The 17,747-nt window shown below is 36.8% G+C and overlaps 2 protein-coding genes across 9 annotated transcripts; both read left to right on the forward strand.

Annotated features, from left to right (window-relative positions):
- The first annotated feature begins 3,135 nt into the window (after window positions 1-3,135).
- Window positions 3,136-14,047, forward strand: LOC113119971 (pre-B-cell leukemia transcription factor-interacting protein 1-like). Of its 7 annotated transcripts, XR_003294537.1 has the most exons (12): window positions 3,137-3,520; window positions 4,875-4,966; window positions 5,064-5,148; window positions 5,821-5,915; window positions 6,298-6,907; window positions 7,571-7,798; window positions 7,995-8,018; window positions 9,203-9,234; window positions 9,334-9,396; window positions 9,574-9,775; window positions 10,847-12,868; window positions 13,231-14,047. XR_003294537.1 is itself a non-coding variant. In XM_026289744.1 (11 exons), the coding sequence occupies exons 2-11, from the start codon at window positions 4,901-4,903 to the stop codon at window positions 11,746-11,748; spliced, it is 2,289 nt and encodes a 762-aa protein (XP_026145529.1). In that variant the 5' UTR covers window positions 3,136-3,520; window positions 4,875-4,900; the 3' UTR covers window positions 11,749-14,047. The 7 variants fall into 7 exon arrangements, 6 of the variants coding, with proteins under 6 accessions (XP_026145529.1, XP_026145528.1, XP_026145534.1 ...); XM_026289744.1 differs by having other exon boundaries at window positions 3,136-3,520; window positions 5,821-5,897; window positions 10,847-14,047; XM_026289743.1 differs by having other exon boundaries at window positions 10,847-14,047.
- Window positions 14,048-14,840: 793 nt separating this feature from the next.
- Window positions 14,841-17,466, forward strand: s100a11 (S100 calcium binding protein A11). Of its 2 annotated transcripts, XM_026289754.1 has the most exons (4): window positions 14,841-15,374; window positions 15,791-15,946; window positions 16,130-16,189; window positions 17,190-17,466. In XM_026289754.1, exons 2-4 carry the CDS (start codon window positions 15,818-15,820, stop codon window positions 17,322-17,324), a joined length of 324 nt encoding a protein of 107 aa, XP_026145539.1. In that variant the 5' UTR covers window positions 14,841-15,374; window positions 15,791-15,817; the 3' UTR covers window positions 17,325-17,466. The 2 variants fall into 2 exon arrangements, with proteins under 2 accessions (XP_026145539.1, XP_026145540.1); XM_026289755.1 differs by lacking the exon at window positions 16,130-16,189 and having other exon boundaries at window positions 15,268-15,374.
- The last annotated feature ends 281 nt before the right edge of the window (window positions 17,467-17,747 follow it).

Consider the following 17,747-nt stretch of genomic DNA (forward strand, 5'->3'; position numbering starts at 1 on the left):
CCTTCCCAATCCCAAATGCACAAATCTCAGTAACCAAATCAGTCTAAACATCGCCGTTTTCAAATAGCTGCTGTACGGTTATGCATATTTGTGTAGCCTAAAGCACACTTTACAAATCTCACACGACCAAAGATACTTATATAGAAAATTAGAGCAATTTAGAACAACTAGCTAGTAGCTACTAAACAAGACAAGTAAAATGGTAGGCTACTTCTCAGCACAATAAACCACAGATGAATAGATGAAAAACATTTTTTTAATTAATATCACCAAATTTTTTTCAGCTGATTATTCACAGCATATAAAGATTTTTTTTTAGGCGTACTACACGTTTTGTAAAAAGTTTGAATATGAAAATGCTGCACATCAAATTTAAAATGCCACACAAAAAAAGACCTTCCATAATAAAAAATAATCAACATTTTGATGTCTCATAAAGTACTCATTGTTTTTATAGAAATAAAGAGTTGCACTTTTTTAGAGTTCAGAATAGCATAAGCATTCGATGAAGAGAATTGTTTCATTTTGCTGAACCAGATGGGATTTGGATATGCGTTTTAATGCTCCATATATATATATATATATATATATATATATATATATATATATATATATATATATATATATATATATATATATATATATATATATATATATATATATATATATATATATATATATATATAATATGTGTGTGTACTGTTTTATATATAAAGCTACTTTGCAAATAACAGGCAAAAAGAAAAAAAATAATACATAAATGTTCACCATTTTGAGAAAACTGCCTTTTAAGATATGTATTTTAACTAAAATGTAAAGAAGCAAATGGATGCAATAGGCTAGATGTGTAATAAAATAAACACTTAATGTTTTTTTCTACTTGTCTGAAGAAACGCATGTTATGAAAGCAAAATAGCTTAAAATCTTAAAAAATATATTTCATGTGTGCACAAAAAAAGGGGAAAAGGGTGTTTTTGCCTAGTGTCTTGAACCCTATGCAACAACAGCTACAGCATATCAGATATTCAGCTGTTGAGTTACAGTTACAAAACGTGCCATGATAATAATATGTTATTATTGTTTCGTCAAGTATTTTGGAGGAATTGAGTTGGAGGAGTGACCTATAAATTAATAATTTGTTTTTGATTATTATAGTTGTTAAATGACAACTCTGGCATCGATTAAATCAGCGTGTTCTCTCTCTTTCTAATTTGATGTATATTATACATGTTTATACATGTATAATTTACAACCTCTGTGACAATAGCACTCTTTGTACTTAATGTAAATTTGCACTGACCATGTTTATGTGATCCATTAAAAATGAGTCAGTTACTTCCTCCTAATCTTTTATGTTTTTCTGTTTAAGCCTGTGAGTGTGTTGCCATTTTTACTTTAATTCCCCTTGGAGCACTACTGATGAAAATTTGTGTTGAGCTGAAGTCTCAAGGGTGATCATATGTCTACCATCTCCTTCTGCATGGTTTATAACAAGCCGCTCTCTGCTGTCAAAGAAGTAAGATTGAAATATAAAACTGGCAAGAGCTCTGGAAAGTTCACTGAAAGTATGCACAAAGAAACGGCACAAAGCACTTGAAATGAGCTGCACTGATTACTCATCGTTCTGTGGTTCCTCGGTGATCCAGTTGCCTGCATAGAAAAAGTTCCCTCTGTAATGGCAGCAGAACATTCTGGAAGTCTTATGATCACCATATGCAAAAAAGGAGAAGGCCTGGCTGAAAGCTGCTGTTATGAATAGAAGATTCAGACATAGTACAATATATAGAACAAAGAATACAATATTAATGTTTTTGACAGTATAGTGACCCCAAAAATTATTCAGACACTTTAGCTACACCTAAAATTTGTATTTATTAGATTATTAGTTTATAGTTTAATTTTTAGGCAAAATATCAAGTGGCATTTGTGTTGAAAACAAATGATGCTACCCTTTGCTTACACTGCAACTATAATTTTATGTATCATTTTGCAATAAATAGTCTATTTATAAATATTTTATATATCATTGATTGTCTCTTGTAGGTACTTCTGCTACATGTGAAGCTTTGAAACATTTGTGACTTGCCTCATGCACATCATGCTCTCGTTTCGAACCTTTCTGCTCAGACACCGCCAGGTGACGCAAGGTTTTGTTTTATGAATTTGTAAGAAGTACTCTCACAAATCCTACCCTTCGCTGCTGATGGCATTGATTTGGTAAAGCCATGAACAGTGTCAAATATTTTAACTGCTCTTGTTTTAGTTTTATAATTCTGGTTATTTATTTATTATAATCCATACATATTAATAAAAGTACACAGATTTTACAGACCCTTCATATTTAATGGTATTAAATTATAAGTAAATTACATTTAATACTAAAACTTTTGTGACATTTTTGTCTTCGTCGCATTTGCAACTTCTTGAATTGTTATATATATATATATATATATACGCTTGGAAATAGCGAGTGTATTTTGTGAAGCAACTTGTTTAACCTGTTAACTGTCGGTTCCACTTTTTGAGCATAGACCTGAAAATGACATTTCCATTTACAAATGTAAAAAATACCATTTACAAAAATGACATTTCCATTTAATTACAAATAATTAATACATTATTTGCCCAGAGCTGCTTTCGTGTACAACAGTGAGCGCAAGGCAAGCGTAAATTAAAGTTATGATTGTTTTGAATATGGATATTTTTCTTACAAAAATGCATCGATTCGCAAACCAACAACCAATCTGAAATTAAGGTTTGTTATTATTAACATATTTATAGTGACCCAACCAACATTTTTTCCCCCAGTTAAAAACCAGTCATTGTTGTTAATGTAATTATTTTAATGTTCCTGCTGTTGTTTAATTTTGCTTATTAAAAATGTAACAACCTACTTTGGGTGGTAGTTAAATTATTTTTTCAAGGGTCCCCTGGAAACAAGTTTGAGAACCACTGGATTAAAGTTTATGTGAAGTCTATGTTTTGTTTTTTGTTTTTGCTTCCTTTTATATAATACAGCAATGTTTTATACATATCTGTTTGCTTTAGCTATGTGCAAATTAGTCTACAAAAGAACATGTTGCAACACAAGACCGATGTTTATTTAGACCAGTCCAGCTGTAACAGTCAGACATTCGGGAAGTCCCAACAGATTTAGCTCTAGTTGTGTAGACGTGTCATTAGACTGCTGGAGGAGAACATGTCTTGTCCCTATATATAGGGAGTTAATGCATGTTGTGGGGAGTCTTTACCTTCCCTCAAGTTAAGATAAGACAGCACTTCACGTTCAGATTGTCACTTTCACCTGCCTTTGTCAGTCACGGCTGAAATGGGCTGTCTGTATGCGCGACACGACGCTTTATTACCATTGGCTGTTTAGTGTTTAAGCGGAACGCTATCAGCGTCCCATTGGAGAGGAACCCGAATTTCCCGAAGTTGCGAAGTTCGCGAGACGGATCGCGCGTTGTGAAATTAAACGTTAGCAGACGTGCGCAATTCATCTGAGGCCGTTTTAAGCACGGTAAGCGTTTTATGTAACAGCATCCGTTTATATAATCTGAAACTAGTATATAAGGATTCTTATTTCATGCGGAAGAGGGTTGTGTTCATTCTGCATGGCGTGTGGTGTTGCTGAACGCTGTATTGGCTACAGTACACAATGTAAATACGCAGCCTACGATGTGCATCACCATTATGACAGCGCTTTACAGAATCAAATCTGTCTATTTTAATGCAATAACTGATAGGCCAGGAATGCAGCGAGGCCGTCCGACCATTTTTGGTCACATTTGTGGCTTTATAGACTACAGCAGTCTCTTGTGTATTGTTCGTGGCTTGTGTTTGCCTATTGTTATGTAATGGCTATAATCATTATCTCGAGTCGTTGATTTACAAAGGTAATGTCTAATTGAATAAATAAGGTAAACAGTGCGCCAGTGTGGATTATGTAATAATTGTGTAGTTTGGTTGACTGATTCTGGAGGAATGCAACGAAAAACCTGTACAAATTATGTTTATGCATTTATATGCATTGTTGTTTTGTGAACCTGTTTATTTCAAGATATATTTACCTATGCGTGGGGTTTAGGCATCCTCCATTTTCTCACAAAATGTGTTTTTCCTTGATTGTCACTGTGACATCACTGTCAAATACAAACACATTGTGAAATATGCAATAGAAATACTGACAAATCTAGCTTAGCTTGAATGAATGAATGAATAAACTGAGAATATAGTCCAACTACGTATGCAATTGTTACCACAGTAAGATTGAAAATCTTACAATGTTGACTAAATGAATTTTTTTCGCACATCACACATGTATTACAACAGCCTTTAGTAGTCATTTTGTGTTTTAAATGCTTCACATGTTGCTTGCAACACTTAAAATGAGGGAAGTGACAGATCTGTGAAAAGGCAGAGACAAAGTTTTGAAGCCTTAGACAATTCTGTCAGGATTTCGTAGTAATGTTTCTTTGAAATATGCTTATTTATGTGTTTCTTTAATTGAATGTATGTTTTAATCAATATGAATTATTGAGTTATTAGTCTGAAGACAGGTGGGTTTAGGGATAATTGAGAATGCAGTGTCCTTAGAACAAAAAGACAATATACTAAAATTGATCCTCACTGGTTAATTTCAAAGTGTAAATATGTTAAAGTTATGGGATCTGTTGACCGCGTTAGTATAATATCTAAATCAGTACAATCAGTTGCTGTCTGCATAGTGTAGGTGGAATTATAAAATCAATGCAATACTTGCAACAATATTAACTTATGCTATCATTTATTCTGGTGAATGTCATGGCCTGTGCAAAACAGTAGACAATGGTAATAAATCAATCTTTCTGCATGTGGTTATCTTTATTATAAAGGTGCTGTGCAGAGCCACAAGAGGGCCATGTCTGATAACAGCACCGGCAGCACTGGGTCATCCAGTAATAGCTGGACTCTGCTCTCTCCAGAGGTTTGCATAACATATTATCAAAATGCTTGTGTTAGTGATATCGTCTGATTTGTATGAATGAATGAATAAGATGTAGTGATGTGTACTTGATTTTTAGGAGGCTGCTGCGGACCCTACTGCACCAGTGGATGATGGGACAGAGAGTATTGGAGATGCACCCAGTCTTTCAGAAGAAATAGCAGGTTATAAACCTAATTGCTCCTTAATACTTCTTTTGAATTAGTAGTCCGGATCAGTATTATTTTGGGAATTAGGAAAAAAGTCAAATAAATGTTTTTGTTTTTTTTAAAGAAGTTAATATTTTTATCTTGCAAAGGACACATTAAATTGACCAAAAGTGATTTTAAAGATTAAATATTTATTTGAAAATCAGTTCCACATAAATATTGTTAATTTGAACTTTGAACTACTTTAGCAAGTGTCATGATTTTCACAAAAATAAAGTGCAGCACAAATGTTTTCAACATTATATAATATGATTTTTTTTCCTTGAGCACAAGATCAACATATTATAATTATTTCTGGAGGATCATGTGACATTGAAGTCTGGAATAATGACTGCTGAAAATTCAGCTTTGACATCACAAGAATAAACTATATTATAACAAAATCTTAAAATAGGAAATAGTTATTTTTTAAGTTGTATTAATAATACTGTTTTACTGGTCAAAGAAATACATCCTTGGCTGACCATAAAAGACATAAAAACTTGTAAAAATTGTAGCAACCCAAAACCTTTGAACTGTAGTGCTTATTGATGTGCTGCTTATAGGATCTGTTGAATGAAACGACATCATCTCTATAGTTGTAACACCTTTTGTAGATTTTGTTATGTGAAACTGTGTTTATTTCAGGAAGCTCTTTGGAGGTGAGGTCACTTGACCCCGAAACGCCAATGGTGGAGAGTGTTTTGTCCGAGGTGGGTCACCAGGTCAGTGCTTCACCAACGGTATGTAAAGCGCATGACGTTCAGCTATCATTCTATATCACAGTATTTGTTTTGTACACTTTTTTCACATTGTGCATAAGTATGACTTGGTCTTTAAATTCAACCTGATTCTGAATATTGCTATTTTGAAAGTGATTAAGTCTGTTTCGTTTGTTCAGATGTCCGTTCATGCATGTAAAAGAAAAAAAAAATCTGAATCAAATTGTAACTACAATTTCCATGTTAATATTTGAAACGGGTTTTAAACTTCTTTTTCTCTGTTTATCTACTAATCCTACTGAAAGTGGTGTCTGTTATCTGAATTTGAAGTTCAGATTGACTTTTTCTTGATACTTAATGCTAAACCTAAAAGACTAACAATTGTTTGTTGTCTGATATCCAGATTTGCCAGGAAACATCTCCAGATTTCTTTGAGGAAGTGGCAGCATCTGGTCATCCTGATGTTGAGCTTGATCCTGAGATCCATGCTCCTGTCATCCATGACACAATCACCAGTTCTCCCCCTGACAGTGACCTTCTGGGTGCTGTTCCCTTCAGCATCACTACAGAATCAGCCTTTCAGTTTTCAGAGGAGTCGGTCCTTGATGAAGCCACTGAAGAGGAAGTTGCTGATATCTCCCCTGGCCAGCATGTTCCAGTCCAAGAAAGCCCCGCCCCTGGACCAGTGCCCAAAATCACCTCCAGTCCCAAACCATTCAGAGAAATTAGCTCTTCTCCAGATGTCCCTGTGAGCCCCATCCCTGAAATCAGTGATTCTTATACAGTCCCTGTGCTTGATATTCATGCTGATGTACATCCTGCACCTGAAACCCCGCCTCTGGCCCCGCCCTCTGAGACTGATACAGGTTTTGGTTCTACAATAGAAAGCCACGCCCCTGACAGCCCTTACCCTGAAACCATTGGTTCGGTTGAAACTGAGGAGGAGGAGGCTACCTTTGAGAAAGAAGACATCGAGCTGCCAGAGAAATTCCCAGATGTTATCAGAGAGCCAGGTATGATGTTCAAAAAAGGTTTATTAAGCATTATATGTTCCAGAAAATCTTTTTTTTTTCAGCCAATAAATTTATTTTCATTATATTTACCCGTTGTGTTGTTTTATATGTAAACACATGCACGCACACACAGTTTATGTGTAAGTAAAACAACCAGAGTATGTATTTTAAATAAATATTATTAACAAATATTAAATGCACCACTAAATATACACAAATATATTGTATAAAATTTGTATAATTAGTATAAAATATGTTTGTTTTTGTGTAAGCATTTCTCTCTTCGTTATAATAAGTGTTTGTGTATAAATAGATGCACATTATAAATATAATGATATATCATGAATATGATGTGTATATATGTGTATGTGTGTGTGTGTGTGTAACAATTCTGACTGTATACAAAATATTGAAAATTGTATTGAAAATAAATTCTATAAATATTGATTTATATATAATGTATTTATAATATAGAATGTAAAATAATGCATTATTATTTAGCTTTATGCATTGCAATAATGAATTTTACTGAGGTTGAGTAAATGTTACTGTGTTTTAATTTATTAAACATGATGTAGAGTTTTTTCCTACCACCATTATGTATATTTCTACACCATATTTCTGCTCATCTCGTTTCTCCTTATTTTTTTCTATAATGTTCAGAATCTCTTGGTGCTGAACTTCCAGCAGGCATCTCAGCAGAAGATGATGGTCTGAGGCTCCGACATGTGCAACCTGCCGTATTGTTGAAGCGAAGCTCAGACGAGGAGGAAGAGGAAGAGGAAGAATTCAATCTGCCAGCGAGGAAAGAAGAAAAAAGAGGTTTCTCTTTGAATCAGCTGATAGTGGGAGCTTTGGTCCTGCTCTGTGTTGGATCATTCTTTTTCTCCGGTGAGTTTTTTTGTGACATTGATTTGAATCTAAAAAGTCACACACTCTGTAATTGGTCCTATAAAACAGATGGCAAAGGACATCACACACAACACTGGTTGGGCATAATTCATATTTAGCCGATGGTTATGAGGACTTGAGAAAGATCATTAGTTTTCCATTTTCAGTGGTTGCATTCATGTTGTTATGCCTCCAGGTTCTGTGGTTGACCTGTCTGATGGTAGGTGCCTAGTTTGAGCTAGGTGGCAGTGTGTGCTTGTGCTTGAGCTGTAGATAGGAGTTGCCCTCCAGTGCTGATGGTAGAGTTTGTTCCCATCACATATTCAAACATTAACAAATGAGTAAGGAAAAAAGCTACATTTACCTGAGGGCAGCCTCTTATCATCAGCCTGTATCTTCACTCCGGATGCACTGCTTTACCAAGGGGCTTATCAGCTGGTTGCTTCTACATTTCCCTTTTAAAGTTGAAGTGTATCATTTCTGGGTCACATTTTGTCAAACACTCTTCCAGTGCTCAAACATGCAGGGAGCTTCCCAAACTTACACTTTTGTTCAGGCCACTCAAACAAACAGACTTCAGTTTGGTGTGACTTGGGACAAGAAATGAGTCTGACACACTTCATCTTTTTTTAGTTGTTTAGTTTCAGTAGTAGCTGCCTCACCCTGAAATGGCTTAATCCTGAGATTCAGCTGACATGAAGCTGTTTGTAAAGAATGCCAGTGTTACGAAATCTGAAATAAAGTTTGGTGTAATTAAGAATTTTCTTTTCTTTTTTTTAAAAAGATGTTTAGTTTTTATTTGATTTAAAAAATACTGTAATAACGGTAATATTGTAAAATATTATTATTTAATAGTTTACATATTATTATAATTATAAAATGGTGTAATTTTAAAACTTATATTTTTTTATATTTAAAAATGTATTCCTGTGATAGCAAAGCTGAATTTTCAGCATCATTACTCCAGTCTTCAGAGTCACATAATCCTTCAGGAATATGCTGACTTGGTGCTTAAGAAACATTTCTTATTATTGTCATTGTTAAACCGTTGTGCTGCTTTATATTTTTGTGATTTAAAAAATCTGGATTGTTTGAATAGAAAGTTAAAAAGATCAGCATTTGAAATGGAAATCTTTTGCCACATTATAAACACCTTTATGGTTGCTTTTGATTAATGAATGCATCCTTGCACAATACATGTATTAATTTCTTTCTTAAAAAAATAAAATAAAATAAGCATCTTAATGACCCCAAACTTTTCAGTGTGTCTACAGAAACTCGAGAAATGTGTGGCTGCTGTTGCATAAACTACACTGACCTTTACTTGCAGTTTTTGACACTAACAGTTTTGTAATTGTCCATAAAATCCCAAAGAAGATTAAAAATACATTTTCTCTCCTGCAGGTGATTTTGATGGCACAGAATTGAGTGACCAGGTTTGTGCATTGCTTTATTTTTTTGACTTTGCTCTGTTTCATTATTGAGATAGAAATGATTAAGTTCATTTCTCCTCTGACTTGTGTCTCTGTTTCTAGGAACTTCTTGATAAACTTGCTCAAGAGAACAAACAAATAAATATATTAGAGGCTCAGATTGAGGTTAGTACACAGTTCCTCTATTCTCTAACTTTCACCATATGACATAAGGAAATCTCATTGCATTATAGTGAATTCATATAAATGTTGCCACTTTTTCTATGTGAATGCAGTTGGCCTCTATAAATGGCCTCTATAGCACATTTGAGAAAATGATATGTTCAAATGTTGAACTCTTAGGATATGGTCTTTGTCACTGATCAGTCACAGAAAGAGGAGTTGGACCAGGCTCTGAAAATGGCGGCAGATATGCATAGCACGGAGAAGGGAGCTCTAGAAAATGAGAACACTAAACTGAAAGAACAACTGTCTGATCTGCCTGGTTTAAAAGAAGAACTACAGATGCTGAGAGCTAGAGTTGCTGAGCTCACAAAGCTTACCGGTAAGATGAGAGAGTGGGAGTGGCACATGAAAAGTATTTGAATTTTAAAACTCTGCATCTAGATTTGGATGTATTTGGATAGGCTATTTAACAGCCAAAAGATTGAACAAGATGAGAATGATGTTGTTAGCTTTTTTGTTAGCTTTTACCCTATAGTTCAAAAGAGTGTGGTCAGTAAAACATATTAAAAAAAAAAAGTAAATTAATGCTTTGAGCAATGAATGCTTTGAGAATGAAAGCAAGGACACTAAAGAGACACTAAGGACATCTATAATGGTACTAATTATTTACATTAAAATAAATGCTTTTATTTTTATTTTTATATTAATCAAAGGATACTGAAAAATATGATTTTACAAAAATATTTTAAAAAAGTGAAGCTGATTTCAGAACCAAATCAGCATATAAGAATGATTTCTGAAGGATCATGTGAAGCTAAATACTGGACTAATGATGCTGACAAATTCAGATTTAACAACACTTTATTTATTTTTTTACATTTGTAAAAAAATAAATAAATAAAAAATTACAGTTTTTACTGTATTACTGATAAAATAAATGCAGCCCTGGTGAACATGATATTTTTTCAAAAACAATTAAAAAACAATCTCGGCAATCTATTTTTTGAATGGTAGTGTATGTTTATACCCACAATAAACATTACTAATTTACCTATATTTAATTGTGATTGCTAATGGCATTTATTTTTACATTTAGATTACCTTTCTGTCATATAACCCTGACTGGAAGTTTATCTATAAATTTTTTTTTTTTTAAATAATTTAATAAAAATGCAATTTTGTAAATGTAATCTTAAAAATGTAATTTTAAGCAAATTTCAAAATAAGTGCCTTTTATCATATATCCCCCGTTTTCTCACTGCACATAATAATATAGTGCTTCCTGGATTTACTTGTAGTAAAAATGTCAATTATTAGTTTTACTGTTATGTTTAGACAAGATAATATGGAGTTTTTATAATTAAACCATTTTCTTTTTACAACCCTACATCAGTTAAAATGTGGAATAATATATAGGGAGTGTATTCTACTATTTATTTTCCTCCTTCAGTTCAAGAAGACCTTCCACAGCAGCTCCCCGACTCTGGCCCGCCTTCCACTGGTGAGTCTAGTCCAGAAGGAACTGAGAAACACTGGGATAAAAAAGATGAACTCAAGCGTCAGAAAACTCTTTTGGAGGAAAGCCGGAAGAGGCTGGAGGGAATGAAGAAACAGGGTTTGAGGGAGAGCTTGGTGGAGATGCAGAAGAGACTCTCAAAACAGGTGGATCAGCTGGGCAAGCAGGAAGAGAGGAAGAGGAAACACCAAGAGCACAAAGGGGAGAAGAAGGAATGGGGCAGAAAGAAAGAACATGACAGTCACTGGAAGAAGGATGAGATGGAAAGGGGAAAAGAGTGGAAGCATGGTAAGGGCAAACAGAAAGACCATCTCAAGAAGTACACAGAAGAGTGGGACCAGAAGAGAGATGAGAGAAGGCACGAGAGAGAAAGGAGACAGAAGGAAAGACCTTGGAAGGCCAAACCATCCAAGCATCATCACCACCACCACCATGAGCAGGTAGACTTCTGGAAACACCAAGAAGAGAAGCTCAGGAGGAACCGACGTCCTGCCGAAGGCTGCCATGGCACATCCAACTGCGCTGATGCAGAGGGACTTGTTCCAGTAAAGCTAGTAGAGTTTCAGGACCTTCTCGAGGTCTACCTAAACAAAATAGATGGTGTTCCACAGGAAAGCAAGGAGTCTCTCAGTCGCCTCACCGCTCAGTTCTTCAGTGGCGGTGTTTTTGCCCATGATAGAATGCTCTTCAGCGAGTTTGCCGAGGATGTTGCAGATATCCTGGAAGATCTGGTAGATGGTTTAGAAGACAAACAGCATGAGAACGATTCCCTGGAAGAAGAGATGGAGGAGTTCGAAAAAGAGGCTCTGCTTCAGTTTGCCGCCCCTTTGGCATAATTGGTGTTGCCTCCCAACACAGAAACTTGGTTGAATGGATTGAAAAATACACAAAGAAAAGGAAAGCAAAAAGAAACAATCTTACCTGTTACTTGCCTCCGTCTTCACGGACTGTAGATGTAGTTTAATGCCTTGTGTGTGAGGAGTTTTCTTGTTATTAGTGAAGTCCCAGATGTGCGTTGGGTGTTATGTTGTATGCTACCTCCGTTAGTCCTGTTCTTCAACGCCAAACCCTTTGACTCTTGCTTGCTGTGTAAAGTGTCAGTCATCTTAAGTGTTGCCACATGAGTGAAACTGCTTCACTTGTAGATGGATCAATCATTTAGTACATAAGGAGTTGTGAACGAGATTAACACTAAACTGGATAAGTGCAATGAGATTGCTGGAGAATGTCCCTTTATAGTTGTCTGAATGGCAAAAATGTACTTTAAAAACGATGTAGAATGTCTCAACTTTCCAGCAAATTCTTTTTATTTAATTTTTATTATTAAAACCCTGGTTTCTTTGCACCTACCCTATGATTTTGCTTACTAAGCTGGTGTCTATAAACAGCTTTTTTTTTAAAGGGGTCATATGATGTGATTTCAAATTTTCCTTTCTCTTTGGAGTGTTACAAGCTCTTGGTGAATAATGAAGATCTGTGAAGTTGCAAAGACTAAAGTCTCTAATCCAAAGAGATATTCTTAAATCTTACTCGTCCATCCCTTACAAAAGAGGACAAAATCCTTTTCCTCGTTCCTGGAGCTGATCGGTGCTGGCCACTGAGGAAATATATCAACTTTGCTCCGTGGATCGCTGAATCTGCTTTCACCGTGGATGAAGTGAAGTCCAGCCCGGGGTCGTCACATGTGATTGCTGTAAGACCAAGGTACGCTGCTTTGTAAAATCTGCCTGCCACACCATTCTCAAGCCGACCGCTTCTGCTCACTCAAGTCTGCTGTGGCTCACTCTAGACGGTGGCTCACTTTAGACTGTGGCTTATTCTAGACCGCGGCTCACTCTAGGCATCCGGCCTCAGCTCACTCTAGACCGCAGCTCACTTTAGGCTTCCGGCCTCGGCCCACTCTAGAACACTGCTCATTCTAGACCATGGCTCACTCTAGACCGCAGCTCACTCTAGGTTTCCAGCCTCGGCTCACTCTAGACCACGGATCACTCTAGACTGCAGCTCAATCTAGGCTTCCGGCCTCAGCTCACTCTAGACCGCAGCTCACTCTAGACCGCTCACTCTACACCGCAGCTCACTCTAGACTGCAGCTCACTCTAGGCTTCCGGCCTCAGCTCACTCCAGACCGTAGCTCACTCTAGACCACAGCTCACTCTAGGCTTCCGGCCTCGGCTCACTCTAGAACACGGCTCATTCTAGACCGTGGCTCACTCTAGGTTTCCAGCCTCGGCTCACTCTAGACTGCAGCTCACTCTAGGCTTCCGGCCTCCGCTCACTCTAGACTGCGGCTCACTTTAGACTATGGCTCACTCTAGACTGCAGCTCACTCTAGGCTTCCGGCCTCAGCTCACTCTACACCGCAGCTCACTCTAGACTGCAGCTCACTCTAGACCGCTCACTCTACACCGCAGCTCACTCTAGACTGCAACTCACTCTAGGCTTCCGGCCTCAGCTCACTCCAGACCGTAGCTCACTCTAGACCACAGCTCACTCTAGGCTTCCGGCCTCAGCTCACTCTAGACCGCGGCTCACTCTACGCTTCCGGCCATGGCTGACTCTAGGCTTCTGGCCTCTACTCACTCAAGCCGGCCTCAGCTCACTCTAGACCGTGGCTCACTCTAGATTGCTCACTCTAGGCTTCCGGCCTCAGCTCACTCTAGACAGCTCACTCTACACCGCAGCTCACTCTAGACTGCAGCTCACTCTAGGCTTCCGGCCTCAGCTCACTCTAGACCGTGGCTCACTCTAGACTGCTCACTCTACACCGCAGCTCACTCTAGACTGCAGCTCACTCTAGGCTTCCGGCCTCAGCTCACTCTAGACCGCGGCTCACTCTAGACCGCGGCTCCCTCTAGACCATGGCTCACTATAGACCACAGCTCACTATACGCTTCCGGCCATTGCTCACTCTAGGCTTCTGGCCTCTACTCACTCAAGCCGGCCTCAGCTCACTCTAGACTGCGGCTCACTCTAGACTGCTCACTCTACACCGCAGCGCACTCTAGTCTTCTGGCCTCAGCTCACTCTAGACCGTAGTTCACTCTAGACCACAGCTCACTCTAGGCTTCCGGCCTCAGCTCACTCTAGACCGCGGCTCACTTTAGACCATGGCTCACTATAGACCACAATGTTTTTTTTAACCTTGAACCACATAAACACATTTCATTACACCAAATACACAACATAATGTTATTTTTGGCAGCATCATATTACCCCTTAAAGTTTTGTTTTCACCTGAGGTTTTAGTGGTCATTGTAAACATTCGGTTTCTACCCCAACTCAAATTTGCTCACATTTAATGTTAAGTACAAAAAAAGTAAAATCTTTGAAAATATATATATTTCTTGGCCTCTAGGAATTTGATGTTTGCTCATGTGCCTTTATTAGTGAGCACAGAATGCTGGTACTGAAACCAACTCAAAACTACATTGATTGAAAATAGAGAACGTTTCAGTAATTATTTTGTTTGTACTGTGGTGATGTGGACATTTATTTATATCCTCTTTCTATTTAAGGAAAACAGCCATTGTAGTGAATCATCAATATCATTTGATTACAGCTGTGCTATTGTTTTGTTGCACTCTTTGGGGATGAAAACTATTGAATTGAGCCCTTTTCTTGTCTAATTTGTAAATAAGAAGAAAAAGTTATTTAATGGAATTCATAGTTGAAGTTATAATATGGAACAATGATATTTAATATAAAAGACAATACCATTTCAAAAGAAAGGTAATACAAGACCAAATGTCACAATGTATCAATATGATTTTTTTTCTTTTGATTATTAAAATGATGTACCATTGCCATGAGAATTACTCTTTATTGAGATTTATTTTACAACAGTCACATTAGAAATGGGCGATTCCTTGAGGATGTCTAAGTCTCATTTAATCAATGCCTTGACAATTTTGGTTTCATATTCTATATAAAAGCTCATTAAGTTCTCTAAAACTGATCTGCAAGAGAAATATTAGTGACATCTTTGTATTTGTTCCAGCATGTCAGTTGATGCTGAGTAAGTTTTGACAGCATTATCAGATGAAGTTTTGCTGATGACCTATGTTTGAATTGATGACATTTAGGAAACCTGATAGGTGTAGAGTAATCCACCTTCATGTGTTAGGTCACGCATTGAAATAATCACAAACAAATATAAATAGTACACTTTCTTAGTACTGAACACCACAATGCAGGTTTATGTCATTAATCTGTCAAACAAACTGCATATTTTGTCCTCTGGATTACTATAAATGCTGTATGTGCATATGTGTGCGTGTGAGCCTAAACTACTTTGTTATGGAAACATTGAAGTAGGAGATAAGAACATCCTGACTTGTGAAATAGAGCAGTGGGCGTGATTTTGGTTTTCCGCTGAGTTTGACCATCGGATGAAGAGAATATAAGGTGAGATGTGGTCATTTGCACACAACTCCAGTCAAAACGTATTTCATTGACTCAGGTAAGCACATGATATTATTCTGTCTTCTATTGAATCTCATTTTTGGTTTGCATCGGATGTTACTTTTTGCCCTTTAACTGGTGGTTCAGCCAAAAATGAAAATTCTGTCATTATTTACTTACCCTGTTGTTCATCTTTTTGGCATCTAACAAAAAATTACCAGAGCATCCACTTTTTTCATTTTTTTTTTTTTTTCATGCAATGACAGTAAATGATAATCACGTGTTCTTGGTCCTCATCCACTTTCACTGTATACGGACAAATATGCGTAGACATTCTGTTAAATAGATTTGGAGCATGATGGTTATAAGGGAATGGTTCAGGATCTTAATTTCTGGGTGAAATACAATTATACCCCAAAATGGATATTTGACTACTAAAAAGACTAACCTGTCAATTACTTTTTTGTTTTCTAGACACTTACCAAACCCACTCCCAAAATCATGGAATCTGCCATTAACGTGCTCGTCTCCCAGTTCAAGACTTACGCAGCGAAAGATGGCTCTGCGAACACTCTGAGCAAAGAAGAGTTTCAGAGCCTGGTCACTTCCCAGCTACCAAACTTTGTAAAGGTAAGCTTTTTGAGTTATTACAGTATGGTTTGTCCACTTCATATCTATATTCCACAATACAGGTCTACATACTTAAATATAAAGGTCCATTTAGAAACCGATTTAGTTATTTAGAAAATCATCTGAATTGAAGGATAAGGAATATTAATGTAATGTTAAGAACTTTTTTTTAAATCTCCACAGAACCTTAAAACCAACTCAAAATGGTTCTTAATAAGAAGAGGCGTGTCTGCTGACTCTCAGGTGCTGCAAAGAACCGCTTACAGATACTATAAATGGTTATCTTCTACAGCATGCTAAACCTTATTATAGAATTTACTGTAGAATATTTTTTCTTTCATTTTTTTTATCAGTGACCTTTAATCACAATATTTAGAAGCTAAAATTGAAGATAATAGTCTTCATTCCAGTGCTTAAATTAGTATGCGTTCTGAGAAAATGGATAAGAATGCTGAATTTTACTAAAGAATTATTTTACATTTGTTTTACATCTGTGGTCTATAATTATAAATAATAAATAAATTAATTAATTAAATAATAAATAATGGCCTTTATTTACAGCGTTTGTTTAGTAGGCTATTCTGGGTTGCACTTTATTTTACAGTACGTGTACATGTACTTATAGTGTACTTGTGTACAGTGTATTTATCTAAGAAAGTTCTGGTAATACAAGGTAACTACATGGGGTAGAGTTAGGTTTAGGGGTAGGTTCAGGGTTTGTACCTAGTTATTACATAGTTATTGTAATTACTATAATAAGTACACAGTATGTACACGAGGAACAGGACTGTAAAAAAAGTGCTACCCTATTCTGTTTTCTGCAAAGAATGAATTCAAAAGGATAAGAGCACCATTTCAAAGGTCTGGTGTGAGTTCTTAGTTAACCACATCCCAGTCCTCTAAAGAATTCCTTTTGAGTCACGTGTTTGTGATTTTTGTCGAGGAATTTACACAAATCCTTCCTATGCTAAAACTCTCAAGTCAGAAATGGACCTTATCCTGCTAGTGTGAAAACAAACTGGCTCCTTTCAGGATGTTTACATCCAAACCAGATCACTAAAGCTGGATACAATAGAAAAATGCCACATCAGAGCATTTTCTGTTTGGCCCATCCAGAACAGGAACTCCCCCTAAACAAATAGGTCAGCAGAAAAGAATGCGCAGTACCACTGACAACCACTAGATGGAGACGTTATCATTGCAAGTGCGTATAAATGCCTGTCCATCTTGTCTTCTCCCACAGAATGCCTCTGACCCAGCCACCATTGATCAGCTCATGAAGTCATTGGACGAGAATAACGACGGAGAGCTGACGTTCCTGGAGTTCTGGAAACTGATTGGCAGCGTGGCGAACCAACATGGCGGCTTTAGCCAATAAAGAAACCTGAAGTATTAGTCTACTTGAAGAAAATCACTTTAATTTTACCTTGTGACTTTCTTATGTGATTATAACATTCTGCAAATAACTATTGTCCAAAGCAGGTGAAGGCAAATAAAAGAAAGAGTTGTTTTATTCTTTAGGTAACCTTGCCTTGCCTCTTTATTGAGCATGTTGTATAAGATTCATTACCCGCCCTCCCCAATCCCTCCCATTCTTTTGTGTAGACAATATATACTGCATTTGATTTAATAGCATCATTTTATGGTAACCAACACCACCCCTGAGGCCATCGACTATCCGATTGCAACATCGTCTTAGTTTTAGATCTTACCAATTTCAGGTCCAGACAGCAGTCATTTACGAGACATCCTTATTGACATATTCAATCTCCCACACAATATAAAGTAGGTGCCGCCAGTT

Source organism: Carassius auratus, chromosome 19, assembly GCF_003368295.1.
Source record: "Carassius auratus strain Wakin chromosome 19, ASM336829v1, whole genome shotgun sequence".
Taxonomy (NCBI): Eukaryota; Metazoa; Chordata; class Actinopteri; order Cypriniformes; family Cyprinidae; genus Carassius; species Carassius auratus.